This window comes from Oncorhynchus keta, chromosome 20 (genome assembly GCF_023373465.1).
Source record: "Oncorhynchus keta strain PuntledgeMale-10-30-2019 chromosome 20, Oket_V2, whole genome shotgun sequence".
NCBI classification, from domain to species: Eukaryota; Metazoa; Chordata; class Actinopteri; order Salmoniformes; family Salmonidae; genus Oncorhynchus; species Oncorhynchus keta.
The window spans coordinates 15,900,222-15,919,051 of NC_068440.1; the positions used below are offsets into that span (position 1 = coordinate 15,900,222).

General features: G+C 43.1%; 1 protein-coding gene across 1 annotated transcript in view; it reads right to left on the minus strand.

Annotated features, from left to right (window-relative positions):
• The window catches only part of LOC118391642 (trafficking protein particle complex subunit 9-like), a 414,365-nt gene that overhangs the window by 310,626 nt on the left and 84,909 nt on the right, over positions 1-18,830 (minus strand). The window contains exons 15-17 of the mRNA XM_052472165.1: positions 16,985-17,111; positions 15,379-15,511; positions 7,037-7,197 (exon numbers count right to left, since the gene is read on the minus strand). Coding sequence (XP_052328125.1) covers positions 7,037-7,197; positions 15,379-15,511; positions 16,985-17,111 — 421 coding nt within the window. The remainder of the gene's footprint in view (positions 1-7,036; positions 7,198-15,378; positions 15,512-16,984; positions 17,112-18,830) is intronic.

Genomic DNA, 18,830 nt, shown 5'->3' on the forward strand with positions numbered 1-18,830 from the left:
GATGACAGCGGTGAGTCCTGCTGGGTGACAGTCATTTAGTTCAGTTACCTTTCTTGGGTACAGGACATCTTGAAGCAAGTGGGGACCTGGATAAGGAGAGACTGAATATGTCCGTAAACACTCCAGCCAGCTGGTCTGCACATGCTCTGAAGACGTGGCTTGAGTTGCCGCCTGGGCCGGCAGCCTTGCGAGGGTTAATACGCTTCAATTACTTACTCACGTTGGCCACAGAGAACGAGAGCACACCGTCCTCAAAAGCGCCAGGGGCCTGTGTCAGCAGCTCAAGGTTGTTTTGCTTGAAGTGGGAGAGTGTGTGTGTGTCTGCGTGGGTGCAGTTTTTAGTATCTCAAAGGCGTTTCAACAAATACGGCTAAGAAGTAACAAAGGAAGGAGAACCTTGTCTAATGTAAACAAAGCAGAATGAAGACATAGGCAGCAACCTCTTCCAGGCTAATGGAGAATCTAAAAAGAAAACATACATTTTACTAGACTTACTACTACAACAGGTGAAAACACCAGCAGAAACAGGCATTGATCACCTACAACCAGCCACCAGGAACACATCGAACACAAATGAAACAGAAACAGGCATTGATCACCTACAACCAGCCACCAGGAACACAGCGAACACAAATGAAACACGAAACAGGCATTGATCACCTACAACCAGCCACCAGGAACACAGCGAACACAAATGAAACAGAAACAGGCATTGATCACCTACAACCAGCCACCAGGAACACAGCGAACACAAATTAAACAGAAACAGGCATTGATCACCTACAACCAGCCACCAGGAACACAGCGAACACAAATGAAACAGAAACAGGCATTGATCACCTACAACCAGCCACCAGGAACACAGCGAACACAAATGAAACAGAAACAGGCATTGATCACCTACAACCAGCCACCAGGAACACAGCGAACACAAATGAAACACGAAACAGGCATTGATCACCTACAACCAGCCACCAGGAACACAGAGAACAAAAATGAAACAGAAACAGGCATTGATCACCTACAACCAGCCACCAGGAACACAGCGAACACAAATGAAACACGAAACAGGCATTGATCACCTACAACCAGCCACCAGGAACACAGCGAACACAAATGAAACACGAAACAGGCATTGATCACCTACAACCAGCCACCAGGAACACAGCGAACACAAATGAAACACGAAACAGGCATTGATCACCTACAACCAGCCACCAGGAACACAGCGAACACAAATGAAACAGAAACAGGCATTGATCACCTACAACCAGCCACCAGGAACACAGCGAACACAAATGAAACAGAAACAGGCATTGATCACCTACAACCAGCCACCAGGAACACAGCGAACACAAATGAAACACGAAACAGGCATTGATCACCTACAACCAGCCACCAGGAACACAGCGAACACAAATGAAACACGAAACAGGCATTGATCAACAACCAGCCACCAGGAACACAGCGAACACAAATTAAACAGAAAAAGGTTAAGACTTCCTTCACAACCAGTCTGATGTGTCATTACAAACCTCCAAAAAGGTCTACTATATCTACCTCCGATGTCAGCTTTATTGGTTTTGGTGCTGTCCTGTATATAATGAGCCTGACTGTGTAGTACAAACACAGGATCAGGGGGGACAAAAAGTGGCCTGGCGACGGTCCAGAGGAGGGACAGTAATTAGTACTTCCTTCTAAAGATGTGAATGTGTCTCTGACGCAGCCAGAGAATGACCAAGTGGAGGAGAAAAGAGCATCTTATTTCATTTTATTACTTAGTTGTGTGTGAAGCCTATTTCTCCTCTGTGAGTCTCTGATCTACACTATTGTCAAAGGTCATCAATATTGTCAAAGGTTTTTAAAACAATTCTAATAAACACAACAGTTGGACAATGGACGACGATCCCAAGCAAATCTTTACTTTAATATATTACAGGTATACCAATGTATACTTAAATATATAAAACATTCTAATAATATACTTCAAATATGAGATGTACTTTTATGGATATCTTAAGTATACTATAAATATAATATCCTTACACTTATTAAAAGTGTCCTTGAAATGCAGTTTTTTGTTTTGTAATTTTGTATACTATAAATACACGATCATCAATCTTCAATAAACTTATTAAACATGTACTTTAAATTCCTTGTTTTTTATCATTAAACTTAAACTGTACTTCAATTTAAAATGCTTTAATTGTAATTTGGTGTTTTCATTCAAAATATACTTGGAATTGTTTTTACGTTAAAGTATACTTTTTTTTAAATGAAATTCTGCTTGTGAGTGATCAAGTACACTAAGTATGCAGTGCCTTGTGAAAGTATGCATAACCATTGTTTTCCTTCACATTTTATTGTGAAAAAGGGCTTCAAATGTATTTAATTGTTATGTATTGTCAACCATGAACTCAAAATACTCTGGAAGACCAGAAAGGCAGTGATTGGTAGATCGGTAAAAATATAAAATCAGACATTGAATATCTCTTTAAGCATGGTCAAGTTAATAATTATGTGGATTATGTATTAAATTCCCCAGACACATCAAAGATGGTCGTAATCATAACTGTAATCATTGCAGAAGGTGTTTCTAACATGTTTTCAGGGAGCTGAATACGCAATGACTATATGTTTTTTGTATTAAATAATCATTTCTTCCACTTATGTGTAGACTGTTATTCAACAAAAATACAATTAAATCAATTTTAATCCCACTTTGTTACAATAAAATGTGAAGACATCCAAGGGGTATGAATACTTTTGCAAGGCACTGTAGTTTCAGTGTCAGTAATGAGTTTTGAAGAGTGCAGAGAAAGTTAACAATGATAATGACAGTTTATCCCACATGCACAGCTGAGGAACATGCTTCCGGAGTATACTTTTTCATATAAAAAAATAAATACTTAAGTATCCTTTCAAAAAAGTATATTTAAATGTCCACAAAATATATTTAAAATATACATTCAAAAACTTATGTACACACTTTTTTTGCATGTTACCTAGCATCCTTATCTGCAGCTAAAGTTTTATTTATAATGTGACATTGTTCCTCATATTTGGCTTATTCAAATGTTTTCATGTTCCATTTTCAAACTGAATTATGTTTTACTTTTAATTACACATTTTATTGAAAGATTAATGTGTCACTTTAATGTGAACAACTAAAATGTGACTTGCCACTGGTGCACAGTTATCAAAAGTGTTACTTGCAAATTGCTGATCCAGCCACAACTGCTTTATACATCGACTCGGAATTGAGCTCAGGTGCATCCTGTTTCCACTGATCATCCTTGAGATGTTTCTACAACTTGATTGGAGTCCACCAGTGGCCAATTCAATTGATTGGATAGGATTTAAAAAGGCACACACCTGTCTATAGGTCCCACAGTTGACAGTGCATGTCAGAGCAAAAACCAAGCCATGATGTCGAAGGAATTGTCTGTAGAGCTCCAAGACAGTATTGCTTTAAGGCACACAGACGTGGGGAAAGGTACCAAAATATTTCTGCAGCATTGAAGGTCCCCAAGAACACAGTGGCCTCAATCATTCTTAAAGGGAAGAAGTTTGGAACGACCAAGACTCTTCCTAGAGTTGGCAGCCAGGCCAAACTGAGCAATCGGAGGAGAAGGGCCTTGGTCAGGGAGGTGACCAAGAACCCAATGGTCACTCTGATAGAGCTCTAGAGTTCCTCTGTGGAGATGGGAGAACCTTCCAGAAGGACAACCATCTCTGCAGCACTCCATGGGAGAAATTCTTTCTGGATTTCTGACTGCATGACAGTGCGGGGTGTTATATGGGCACGCACAGTACTACCTCCGTTTACCGACTCCATTGAAAGAACCAAATAAATATTGTAACTAGGTGTAAAAGTCGCAACACAATGTTGGAACAAGCTGTCAAGACAAAATGCGTAAATTAATCTATGTGTGGGAGGAGAACATGTGTAGCTTTGGCTTGCAGTTTGTCTTAATCAATTAAAGTGATTATTGTAGCCTTACCTGCATTTCCTTTCCGTTAGCAATGTCAACCGATTGGGGTGAGGGGGGGTGAGAGGGGGGGGGTAGTATTTCAACAGATATTTATAGTGCTATTGCTCAGCCCACAGCACCTCCAGCAGGTGGCTAGAACTCAACACTAAACCATATATTGAATACCTTTCACTACAGCACCAAACTAATGGAATCTCATAGAATCTAGTGCAATCTACACTGCCTACAGAAAGTACTCACACCTCTTGACTTTTTCCACATTTGGTTGTGTTACAGCCTGAATTTAAAATGTACATGTAGATGTTTTTATCACTGGCCTACGCACAGGGGTGTACTCACTTTTGTTGTCAGCGGTTTAGACATTAATGGCTGTGTGTTGAGTTATTTTGAGGGGACAGCAAATGTACACTGTTAAACAAGCTGTACACTCACTGCTTTACATTGTAGCAAAGTGTCATTTCTTCAGTGTTGTCACATGAAAATATATATTCAAATACTTACAAAAATGTGAGGGGTGTACTCAATTTTGTGATATACTGTACATGTGTGTAATATATATATATATATATACACACACAAATAACAAATAAAAATTGTCCGATTAATCGGTATCAGCTTTTTTTTGGTCCTCCAATAATCGGTATCAGTATTGAAAAATCATAATCGTTCGACCTCTAGCCTGTACATAGTACAAATATTCCAAAACATGCACCTGTTTGTAATAAGACACTAAAGTAAAACTGCTAAAAATGTGCCAAAGAAATGAACTTTATGCCCTGAAAACAAAGCGTTATGAGTACCACGGCTGCTTCATGCTATACGTATGCTTGTCACCGGTAAGTACTATACGAGGGAGTTTTTTTTAGGATAAAAATAAACTGAAAAGAGCTATACACAGGCAAAATCCTAGAGGAAGACCTGGTTCAGTCTGCTTTCCAACAGACACTGGAGACCAACTTAACCAAATATACACTGGAGTTTGCTTATCAAGACAACATTGAATGTTCCTGAGTGGCCTAGTTACAGTTTTGACTCGGCTTGCAAATCTATGGTGAGGCTTGAAAATGGCTGTCCAGAAATGATCAACAACCAACTTGACACAGCTTGAAGAATTTAAAAAGGAATGGTGTGCAAAGCTCTTAGAGACTTACCCAGACCGATTCACAGCTATAGTCACTGCCAAAGGTGATTCTGACACTTATGTTGAATACTTATGTAATGAAGATTGTGTTTTATTTTTCATAAATGTTTTACAAATGTTGGAATTGTTCTTCCACTTTGACAGAGTATTTTATGTAGATTGATTTAATTCTCCTTTTTTGTCAACAATTTTAATCCCACCTTGTAACACAACATGTGAAAAGGTCTCAGGGGTGTGAATAGTTTCTGAAGGCCCTGTAAAGCCTCTTGGGGACCTTATATATTGCCTACACATGCTTTACAAATCGTTCATTACCAAATGTCATGTCAAGTGGGACTGCAATTCCCAACATCTCCAACCCATAAGACCATCCAATAAACCGGAACTGAAGTAAAGGAATCTCATCTAAATTCGATGATCTCTGTTTCTGTATGAGATCTGGCAAAACTCAAAGAATATCTGTTGCAGGATCTATGCCAAGGTAACCCCTCTAGGGAAATAAACCACAGAGCTTCTTAATGACGAGACGTAAGAAGAAAATGAGATGATGCTCCTTTCCTCCACTTACGGTACTCCAATTGTTGGCTGTGTCCCGACATGGCACCCTATTCCCTATATAGTGCACAACTGGTCAGCAGTAGTACACTAAATAGGGAATAGGGTACCATTTGCAACACAGCCTCTGTAATTTCATCATATCAAGAGCGTTTCTGCTTCCAGAGAGAAAACAAAACACAATCAATCATCACTTTAAAAGCCTTTTGGCTTTTCACCAACGCTGACAAAGAAAGCGTGAAAATTAGGAAACTTTCTAACGTTGATGTGCAGCTTGCAGTTCTGGAGAACAGTAATTAGGTTTGTCATAATGCTTCATACTTTTAGCCTCCTCAACCAAGGTGTGATGACTCTGCAGAAGGTTGCCTATGAACAAATTGCCTTTTAAGAATATGTTAATACATTGAGAAGATATCTGGTGGGATCCTTTTCAAACCAACACATCAACACAACTTGTTGGTATAAGACCGTAGCCTACTTTATGGTGAGAAGTGTACTGAATATGCTTTCAGCTTTTGTTAGAGAGAAGGGATTCTTTCAATGTGAAGACAATGAAACGCCTTGATAAGTTCAAGGCAAGTTCACAGCCAGGACTTCAACTGAAAATGTGAAGACTGTACTGTATGTTAAAATCAAAGCAATAGCAAAGGACTCTTCCTATAAGAAGAAGACAGATGGTTTCCCCCCAGCCCTGTTAAAACCAGTGTATCCATGATGTAAGAGGATCCACAGCAGCACTGTACTGGCAAGCCACTCCCACCTCTACCGCAGCCATTCTGCTCATCACATGAGTTTCCTTGGCAACTTCAAAAGGAATGTGTCAAATTGCATCCCTCTACAACGCCAACAGTAAACCACAGCTCTGACAGAGTAGGTGGGTCATTTGAATTTAAACCACGCACCAAAGGTGGACTACAGTTGTAACTGCAAGTTTGACGGCTAACTACGTGACACAATTGTTGATGTGCAACGTTTTGTCAGAACATATTTCAGATGTCAGCTGGATACATGGGGGGGGGGGAGAGCAAAACTGCAGATCTTGGGCCATCCCAGCTGTGCAAAGTAACACAAAGAGAAAAGACAGAAGAGCACAAAAGCTGAAGAACCGAAACACAATGACCAGTGACCTCTAACGCTGACGAGAGGACAGGAGGAGTCACCAGGGGAGAGAGAGGGAGTGGGAGAGACAGTGAGAGAGGGAGGGAAAGAGAGACCATGAGAGAGGGACAGAGAGGGAGAGTGAGAGACAGAAAGAAACAGATGGAGGGAAAGCACATCAAATGAATCACTGGTTTAGAAACAGCATGAAAGCGTGTGTGTGTATGCGTTTTGTCTGACCCCTGACCTTTAGTATTACAGGTCTTGGAGGCGACCTCCAGCGTCTCCAGGTCTTCAGAGCCAATGTTTTCCAGGGTGATGGTCAGATGCTGGGTCTCTCCGTTAAACAGCTGGACAGACACACTGCTGGACAACTCCTCTTTAGAGGGCTGGAGGGGATGGGCCGACCTGGAGACAGATACAGAAGGGTTAAAACGTGTCTTCAGACTAGTGCTGAACGATTAACAAAAATATGGTTATTTGTCAGTTTTTAAATCAAGTAATAGACCTATGTCAATTCAATTGGAATTACATTTTGTATTTTTTTTTTGTGAGCTCAATGCAGTTTCTCTAGAGATACAGTGCCTTGCGAAAGTATTCGGCCCCCTTGAACTTTGCAACCTTTTGCCACATTTCAGGCTTCAAACATAAAGATATAAAACAGACTTTTTTGTGAAGAATCAACAACAAGTGGGACACAATCATGAAGTGGAATGACATTTATTGGATATTTCAAACTTTTTTAACAAATCAAAAACTGAAAAATTGGGCGTGCAAAATTATTCAGCCCCTTTACTTTCAGTGCAGCAAACTCTCTCCAGAAGTTCAGTGAGGATCTCTGAATGTTCCAATGTTGACCTAAATGACTAATGATGATAAATACAATCCACCTGTGTATAATCAAGTCTCAGTATAAATGCACCTGCACTGTGATAGTCTCAGAGGTCCGTTAAAAGCGCAGAGAGCATCATGAAGAACAAGGAACACACCAGGCAGGTCCGAGATACTGTTGTGAAGAAGTTTAAAGCCGGATTTGGATACAAAAAGATTTCCTAAGCTTTAAACATCCCAAGGAGCACTGTGCAAGCGATAATATTGAAATGGAAGGAGTATCAGACCACTGCAAATCTACCAAGACCTGGCCGTCCCTCTAAACTTTCAGCTCATACAAGGAGAAGACTGATCAGAGATGCAGCCAAGAGGCCCATGATCACTCTGGATGAACTGCAGAGATCTACAGCTGAGGTGGGACACTCTGTCCATAGGACAACAATCAGTCGTATATGTCTGTGAGTATAACATAACTCATATGGCAGGCAAAAACCTGAGAAAGAAATCCAACCAGGAAGTGGGAAATCTGAGGTTGGTCGATTTTCAACTCAACCCCTATTGAAGATACAGTGGGAAATTGGTCATGTTGCACTTCCTAAGGCTTCCTTCCACTAGATGTCAACTGTCTTTAGAAACTTGTTTGAGGCTTCTACTGTGAAGGGGGGCTGAATGAGAGGGGAATGAGTCAGAGGACTGCGCGTGACCAGCCACGAGCTGGTCTCACATGAGAGGTAGCTCCCGTTCCATTTGCATTTTCTGAAGACAAAGGAATTCTCCGGTCAGAACATTATTGAAGATTAATGTTAAAAATATCCTAAAGATTGATTCTATACATCGTTTGACATGTTTCTACAGACTAATGGAACTTTTTGACATTTCGTCAACAACTAGTGAACGAGCTTCGTGAGTTTTGATTTGTCAAACATTTATTTTGGAACTGGTATTCCTGGGAGTGCATTCTGATGAAGATCATCAAAGGTAAGTTCATATGTATGATGTTATTTCTGACTTCTGTTGACTGCACAATATGGCGCATATCTTTTTGGCTTGTTGGGTCTCTGAGCGCCGTACCCAGATTATTGCATGGTTTGCTTTTTCCGTAAAGCTTTTTTGAAATCTGCCACAGCGGTTGCATTAAGGAGAAGTGTATCTATATTTCCATGCATAACACTTGTATTTTCGTCAACATTTATAATGAGTGTTTCTGTAAATTGACGTGGCTCTCTGCAAAATCACCGGATGTTTTTGGAACTAGTGAACATAACGCGCCAATGTAAATTCTTTATATAAATATTAACTTTATCGAACAAAACATACATGTATTGTGTAACATGAAGTCCTATGAGTGTCATCTGATGAAGATCAAAGGTTAGTGATTAATTTTATCTCCATTTCTGATTTTTGTGACTCCTCTCTTTGGCTGGAAAAATGGCTGTGTTTTTCTGTGACTTGACTCTGACCTAACATACTCGTTTGTGGTGCTTTCACTGTAAAGCCCATTTGAAATCGGACACTGTGGTGGGATTAACAACAAGATTACCTTTAAAATGGTATAAGATCCTTATTCGTTTGAGGAATTGTAATTATGAGATTTGTTGTTTTGAATTTGGCTCCCTGCACTTTCACTGGCTGTTGTCATATCGATCGCATTAACGGGATTTCAGCCCTAAGAAGTTAACAAAATGTGGGAAAAGTAAATGGGTCTGAATACTTTCCGAAGGCACTGTATCAGATCCAGGCCGTACTGTGCGATTTAGTAGGGAGTTTGCAGCAGGCTAATATTCTATATAGTTTAGTACAGAAAACATGGTAAGTACAGTGCACTTGGAAAGTATTTAGACCCCTTGACTTTCCCACATTTTGTTATGTTGGCATTTGCCCCAGCTTTTTTCCATAAAGTGGGCACTGCTCAGTTTGCAGGTCAGGCTCAATGGCTGAGGGAGAGCAAAAAGAGAGCGATAGCAAAGACGTGGTGCACATATGTGATGTGGGACCAGAACATTGAGGACAACATCTAGCTTGTGAGAGCCACATTCTGAACCAGTGGCCAAACACTGCACACAGCATCTTTAATAAAATAAGCTTTTGACTAATGTAGGCGCTGCTTAGTCAAAATTGGACTAGCTACCACCTAAGACTGCTAGATTGTTGACCAAGACATTTGCCCACCGAAGACAGGAAGTCATCAACCAGTGTCCCAGTGTTAAAAGAGATGAAAGGCAGATGGCCTGCTCTGTTTGATGCCTCAAGTGAGTCAGCAGCCAAAAAATACAATACCAAATGAAACCTCTTATTAGCCTTGCTTGATGATATTCCAGTATTTGTCTTTCAGATAAATTTAAGAATTCCAGAGAATCACTACAAAGCATCTTGAGGCAAGGTTTATGGCCACGTTGGGCCAGTACACCACAAAGCATCTTGAGCCAAGGTTTATGGCCACGTTGGGCCAGTACACCACAAACCATCTTGAGCCAAGGTTTATGGCCACGTTGGGCCAGTACACCACAAAGCATCTTGAGCCAAGGTTTATGGCCACGTTGGGCCAGTACACCACAAAGCATCTTGAGCCAAGGTTGTTGGGCCAGCACATCCCTATGCTGCTGTCATTATTCCATTCCATGGCATCTCATAATCCAGATTGATTTAAATGAGCAAATTTGCATTAAATTTGCATGCAAAATTTGATCCCAACATCGAAAGAATGTGTCTTTTTTTTACAGGAATCTAAAGGGGGTAAAATGTCCTGCAAGACCTTGCACAACATGTAATGAAAATCTGTGTGATCAAGAAGGAGGGTGCCATAGCGAGTGATGGTCCAGAGGAGATGGGCACCGTCCTAAAGGGTTGTCTTGGTGATCACCGGTCTGGGTAGTGTCCAACAGGCTTGTGTCATTCTACTTGGCATGACATTATGCTCTGAATTTCAGCTACCTACACGAGGCATTCCAGAAACTGTTTGTGGAGCTGGACTGCTCAAAGCTCACAGTCAAGATGACAGCCCTCAAAATCAAATGACTGTCTTAAGCACAATGACAGCCTAGAGGACAATTGTCATAGACTGAATGTCAGGGTTACTTTGTAACACCTGCATGGTTAAACACTGAGGAGCCTCGAACTATTATCTCCCTTTATTTGTTCTGGTAGCAGGTCAGGAACGGTGTCCTCTACCAGAGACCTGCCTCTTGTTGTTGTTGAAGCCGCCTGGGGCACAGAATCTGTGCTGGGACCAGCCTCTGCCTACCGGAGGTTAGTCACCGATAGCCAGAGCTCGAGCACATTGTGGTCTAAGACCCCGTCCCTGATCGGCCCAATGCAATGATCTGTGCTAAATCATTTAGAGGTTAAGGAAGACATGTTTATTCTTCAAAGTGTGATTTAAAGGTTCACTGCCACGGTATTTAAGCTGTTTTGTATACAAAATAGATGTTTTTAATTAAGGATGGCATGTCAATTTTGACGTTTGAAATACTGACATGTGAATCCGTTTGACAATTTTGAGGTTTCATCAAGGTGCCAACATTTTACCACAGGTATTTAGAAAATTCTACCAGGGTCTGTCTACACAGTATGGTTGTTATGACATCCCAATGCGACCTGCACCACTGATAGTCTACCTGCAAAGCTTTGTAGTGAATCTTAAACTGATTTCTATTGGGAACTTCTGAAAAAAAGCCTCTAAACTAGACAATTTATGGTTTAAAATAAATACTACAGAAGTAATATAGGTGGCATCCATTGGCAGTGTTTGTGAACAGATAAAAGTTACAGGAAGAAACTAATACAAGTGTTTAGATATCTTTTTATTTTGTTCTTTACCTTGTGGGCAATATTTTAGTTCGGAAAATATTCCACAGTGCAAACCACAAGCTATTTGAGCCTCCATGAGTCCCCGTTTTTGTTATAGTCCATGGTTACTATGAGAATATTTTGGTCCTTGTGAAGTCCATGGAGTAGAAGCTACATTTTCTCCTAAAGAGAGATGTATACTAGCTAATGTTCTAGTTCCTAATTCTAGGGTTTTGCCGACCTGCAGCCATCAGGACGGACCTGCAATGTTGATTGCAATTCTGTAATTTTTCAACTAATAATTTGAGAATCACTGCTGCTGCTTTTGTACTATTGAATAAGAGCTGTTTTGCAAACTGTCATATAAAATAACTGGTTTTCAAGGATTCCTGGTGTCCTGATAACTTCTCTCCGATCGAGTAAAACCAAAGTAAAAAATTTGAACATTTCTGAGTTGGTCTAAATTAATATATCATGTAACAATGACTAGATAATAGGATTAATCAAACGGCCCTTTTTCAGGACCCGGTTTTTCAAAGATAATTCGTAAAAATCTAAATAATTTCACAGATCTTCATTGTAAACGGTTTAAACACTGTTTCCCATGCTTGTTCAATGAACCATGAACAATTCATGAACATGCACCTGCGGAACGGTCATTAAGACACTAACAGCTTACAGAGGGGAGGCAATTAAGGTCACAGTTATGAAAACGAAAGAGACCTTCCTACTGACTCTGAAAAACACCAACAGAAAGATGCCCAGGATACCTGTTCATCTGTGTGAACCTGCCTTAGGAGGCAAGGAGGCATGAGGACTGCAGATGTGGCGAGGGCAATAAATTGAAATGTCTGTACTGTGAGACGCCTAAGACAGCGCTACAGGGAGACAGGATGGACAGTTGATTGTCCTCGCTGTGGCAGACCACGTGTAACAACACCTGCACAGGATCAGTACATCCGAACACACCTGCGGGAAAGGTACAGGATTGCAACAACAACTGCCCGAGTTACACCAGGAACGCACAATCCCTCCATCAGTGCTCAGACTGTCCGCAATAGGCTGAGAGAGGCTGGACTAAGAGCTTGTAGGCCTGTTGTAAGGCAGGTCCTCACCAGACATCACCGGTAACAACGTTGCCTATGGGCACAAACCCACCGTCGCTGGACCAGACAGGAATGGCAAAAAGTGTTCTTCTCTGACGAGTCGTGGTTTTGTCTCACCAGGAGTGATGGTCGGATTCACGTTTATCGCTAAAGGAATGAGCGTTACACCAAGGCCTGTACTCTGGAGCGGAATCGATTTGGAGGTGGAGAGTCCGTCATGGTCTGGGGCAGTGTGTCACAGCATCATCTGACTGAGCTTGTCATTGCAGACAATCTCAATGCTGTGCGTTACAGGGAAGACATCCTCCTCCCTCATGTGGTACCCTTCCTGCAGGCTCATCCTGACATGACCCTCCAGCATGACAATGCCACCAGCCATACTGCTCATTCTGTAAGACAGGAATGTTAGTGTTCTGCCATGGCCAGCGAAGAGCCCGGATCTCAATGCCATTGAGCACGTCTGGTACCTGTTGGATCGCAGGGTGAGGGCTAGGGCCATTCCCCTCAGCAATGTCAGGGAACTTGCAGGTGCCTTGGTGGAAGAGTGGGGTAACATATCACATCAAGAACTAGCAAATCTGGTGCAGTCCATGAGGAGAAGATGCACTGCAGTACTTAATGCAGCTGGTGGCCACACCAGATACTGACTGTTACTTTTGATTTTGACCCCCCCTTTGTTCAGGGACAGATTATTCCATTTATGTTAGTCTCATGTCTGTGGAACTTGTTCAGTTTATGTCTCAGCTGTTGAATCTTATGTTCGTACAAATATTTACACATGTTAAGTTTGTTGGAAATAAACACAGTTGACAGTGAGAGGACTTCCATTTTTTGCTTAGTTATCTATTTAAGTTCAAATCAACATGATATAATAATTTTCTTCTCCATCATTTTTATTTGACCACATCCAAACAACTTACTCAAGCTGATCTTCTGTAGCTCAGTTGGTAGAGCATGGCGCTTGTAACGCCAGGGTAGTGGGTTCGATTCCCAGGACCACCCATACGTAGAATGTATGCACACATGACTGTAAGTCGCTTTGGAAAAAAGCGTCTGCTAAATGGCATATATTATTATTATTATTATTATCTACTCATAAAAACTAGCAAAAATGTCTACTCAATTATATTAGTCTAATTTTGTTGCCTAAAATATTTTGAGTAGAATCAAGAAATCCTATTTCGCAGAGTAGTGTGTCTAGACACTGCCCCGCAGAGGGTCTGGGCCTTTCACCCTGTCTTGATGTTGGCCACTGGGCACAAATATCATCTAATTTGATTTGTCACATACACATGTTTATCAGATGCTATTGCGGAGTAGGGAAATGCTTGTGTTTCTAGCTCCAACAGTGCAGTAATATCTAACAATTCACAACAATAAACACAATCTAAAAGTAAAAGGGAATTAAGGAATATATAATAATAGGATGAGCAACATCGGAGTGGCATAGACTAAATACAGTAGAATATAGTAAATACACAAGAGACGAGTAAAGCACAACCACACACACACACACACACACACACACACACACACACACACACACACACACACACACACACAAAAAGAGTAGAACTGGGAGGATTATGAATAACAAGGTACAATGAGGTACTGAGGGAAGCTGAGTGGCCAAATCATAGAGGAACAAGACGGGTGGCGATTTCAACAAAAGAGGTCCATTTAGTCCATGCCATGTTAGTTATTACTACAAACGGAATAAAAACGAGATCTAGAGAATTGGATTTCAATTGTCCACTTTGTGCATGTGCTATTACTGAAGCTGACTCTGTTGGGTACAGGAATCAATACAACAGTCAGTCTCAGAATTATGTCTGTGTTGTTATTGTCCAGCAGCAAGCGACTAGGCTGAAGAGAAAGCACATCTATCCAACTATCTTTCTACCTAATAAGACAGAGAACCTGTAATTATCAAAGTATAAATAATTACTTAAGTTCTTAGTAATTATAGAGGTTCCTCTGAGGCATCAGTGGGTAATTTAAAAGTAGCCGGAAGAAGCAAGAAATCTAGATATGACTGAACTGAGCGACAACTCTGCCTTTGCAGACAAGAGCCTGTCTCGGGACTGGGGCTGTGAATTAGCACTAGCTAAAAGTATCAAGATGCCGCTGGGAGCTGGTCGTGTTTTTGGTACAGAAACCCTACTACTTCTCATTCATTTTAAAGTGGCTATGACTAAGCATTCTGACAACCTACCGTTCCCCAGTGGCTGCCCCATCATCTCTAAAACACACCATTTCAGAGCTGGAGTAAAGTGGAGAATTTCACAAGCAAAGGAGCAGTGCATTCTTCAGTCACTTTAAGGTTGTGCCCATGAAAATTGAGGTGAGACTTCCAACTGTTAAAGTGATTGGTAATAACAAGCAGTGGTGGGGAGTGACTGGTTTGATGACTGGTAAGAACAGGTGCACAACAGGAAAAAGGAGAAGAGGAAGAACTGCGAGCATCTATCTCCGGGATAGAGGTCTCTGCACTGTGGTTCATATAGGCTATAGTACATCATCTCTGTGTGTGACCGGGCATTAATAGGACTGACTGAAAGCCACTTCTGATGACACAGCAGCTTTAAAAACAGAGACGAAAGGACACGTAGGTTTGATTTAATGAGGCAGAACAAGGGGGTATAAGGTAAAGGTTATGGGGACATACCCAAATAGACTCAATGTTATATGTTATACTTGATCAGCTGTCAACGACTTGATTCATTGATCTGTTGAATCAGGTGTGTTAGTGCTGGAACAAAGGAACGTATTTCTGCTCCCCAGAACCAGGATGAATAAAACCTGCTATAACATGTACTGTGTGGACAGGGTGTAGGGGTATGGGTTAGGGTGCAGGGTGCCTCACCGTGGTAGAGAGGTGCTGAGCTGGAGACGGGGTAATGATGGAATGACCTCCACCACACAGCCACTGGTCAACACACTGGGTAGACCCTCCAGGAGACAGTCACTGGTCACACCAAACACTGACGTGTGGTAGCCTTCAGGGAAGAGAGAGAGAGAGGTAAAAATCAGTGCCCTCAAACCAAGAACTAACAAGCACCCCGATAACTTCTCTCCATTCTACACGAGGTGACATTGAGAAAACACTTCTGAAGGATTTCTATCCAATCATCCTCTGTTCAGAAAAAAGGGTCTAACTTCTTCATCTAATACAAATGGGAGAAATAGAGCTGTGAATCTCAGATTGGTTTAGAGTTGCGACTCCCAATGTGGGATAACAAAGGTTTACCCTATTCACCCCACACTCCTAGATTCACCCCTACACCCCCACACGTCCTCTTAACCCCCACACACCTCTATTCACCCCACACTCCTAGATTCACCCCTACACCCCCACACATCCTCTTAACCCCCCCACACCGCTATTCACCCCACACTCCTAGATTCACCCCTACACCCCCACACATCCTCTTAACCCCCACACACCTCTATTCACCCCACACTACTAGATTCACCCCTACACATCCTCTTAACCCCCACACACCTCTATTCACCCCACACTCCTAGATTCACCCCTACACCCCCACACATCCTCTTAACCCCCCCCCACACACACACCACACACCTATTCACCCCACACTCCTAGATTCACCCCTACACCCCCACACATCCTCTTAACCCCCCCACACACACACACACACCTCTATTCACCCCACACTCCTAGATTCACCCCTACACCCCCACACATCCTTTAACCCCCCACACACACACCTCTATTCACCCCACACTCCTAGATTCACCCCTACACCCCCCAAACATCCTCTTAACCCCCACACACACCTCTATTCACCCCACACTCCTAGATTCACCCCTATAACCCCACACACACCTCTATTCACCCCCACACAGCTCTATTACCCCCCACACACACACACACACCTCTATTAACCCCCCACACACACCTCTATTAACCCCCACACCTTTATTGAGCCCCCCACACACACACCTCTATTAACAACCCCCCCCCCCATCTTCTGAAGAAAGATAACCAAGCCACTTGTCTTAACCATGGCGACAGCATTACAGGCAATTACTGTGGTGTAAAATGAAGACTAAATGACTATGTAGATCATACTATTTAAAGCTATCCTCGTCCCACGCTGCTGAGGTTAACAGAGATGCGATTAACTGACATGTCGCTTATCCTCAGAGAATATGGGGAAAACGTTCTGTCGTCTGTCTGCCTGGCGTCTGTCTGCCTGGCGTCTGTCATTATGGCACACATCCCAATGTTTTTACATTTTTTGTGAAAAATCTGCACATGACTAGACCCAAAATGATTGATAATAACCATTATTTGGATTAAATTAACAGGTTACCTTCGTATTTCGGGAAAGTACATTTTCAGGGAGGAAGCTATTTCCACTTCAATGACAACCTTTCCTGTGTACGGAGTGTTAATTTTTTACAGAGCGTCACACGTGGGAAGGGTAAAGTTGTGCTGGACTCACCGTTGACGGTGATGTTGCCTGCGGTGCGTGGGACCCCCACCAGGGTGACTGGGTAGAGCCCAGACTCAGCAGGCAGGGACAGGGCAGCAGGCAGGGCCTCAAACTCAACACCCGATGTCAGCAAACCCTGGACAGGACAGAGGACAACCGATCAGTCAGAGGAATTACGTTTCAAATCAGGTTACTGTTGGGCATAATTCATAACAAAACTAATCGTGACTGCACTCAAAGTGCATCAATTATTTATCTTGATGAGATACGACGCAGTTCATTAAAATTCATGTTATCAGTGGAGCTTCATTAAAATGACTTGATGCTCTGCTATCAAAGTGTCAAAAGACGGGTTCTACTTCGAAATGTGGCCCTATTAATTAAACACAAACGGAGACTTTGAGCATGCGGCAACGGTTCAATGGGGACAGCAGGAAATCTAAGTCGCTCTGAACTAAAATGGTGATATTATTGAAGTGCACAGACACCTGTCAAAGTCACACAGTCACAACTGACTTGATAAAAGTTCCCTTTGCTTTTTAACTAAATCAAGTGGATCTAATGAATCAGATTCCACTGTTCTAATGTGACATGATGAGAGAGAAAACCCACAAGTGTCCCAGTGCTGTGGTGGGCGGCAGTTTCTGCTATGTTCCCATCAGAAGTTCAGATGAAGGAAAGGAGAGGAGGAGAGGAAGCAACTTTAGAGTATTGAAACCCAGTGTTTCCCAACACCTGTTCTCCAGTACCCACAACAGCACACATTTCATCGTAGCACCTGATGCTACTTGTCAACTAATCATCAAGCCCTTGACAAGTTGAATGTCTCTAGGGCAACAACAAAAATGTGTACTGTGGGGGGTTCTGGAGGACCGGAGTTGGGACACTGTTAGGACAGGAGAGGAAAACACTGGATTATTGAAACAAAGCCTCCCATTGTTCTGGTGGGAGGGAGGTGGTCTCAGGTCCCAGTACCACAGTGCTGTGGTGGGAGGGAAGTTGTCTCAGGTCCCGGTACCACAGTGCTGTGGTGGGAGGGAAGTTGTGTCAGGTCCCGGTACCACAGTGCTGTGGTGGGAGGGAAGTTGTCTCAGGTCCCGGTACCACAGTGCTGTGGTGGGAGGGAAGTTGTCTCAGGTCCCGGTACCACAGTGCTGTGGTGGGAGGGAGGTGGTCTCAGGTCCCGGTACCACAGTGTTGTGGTGGGAGGGAAGTTGTCTCAGGTCCCGGTACCACAGTGCTGTGGTGGGAGGGAGGTTGTCTCAGGTGCCGGTACCACAGTGCTGTGGGAGGGAGGTTGTCTCAGGTCCCGGTACCGCAGTGCCGTGGTGGGAGGGAGGTGGTCTGAGGTCCCGGTACCACAGTGCTGTGGTGGGAGGGAGGTTGTCTCAGGTTCCGGTACCACAGTGATCTGGTGGGAGGGAGGTGGTCTCAGGTCCCCGGTACCCACAGTGCTGTGGTGGGAGGGAGGTTGTCTCAGGTGCCGGTACCACAGTGCTGTGGGAGGGAGGTTGTCTCAGGTCCCGGTACCACAGTGCCGTGGTGGGAGGGAGGTTGTCTCAGGTCCCGGTACCACAGTGCCGTGGTGGGAGGGAGGTGGTCTCAGGTCCCGGTACCACAGTGCTGTGGTGGGAGGGAGGTTGTCTCAGGTTCCGGTACCACAGTGATCTGGTGGGAGGGAGGTGGTCTCAGGTCCCGGTACCACAGTGCTGTGGTGGGAGGGAGGTTGTCTCAGGTCCCAGTACCACAGTGCTGTGGTGGGAGGGAGGTTGTCTCAGGTCCCAGTACCACAGTGCTGTGGTGGGAGGGAGGTTGTCTCAGGTTCCGGTACCACAGTGATCTGGTGGGAGGGAGG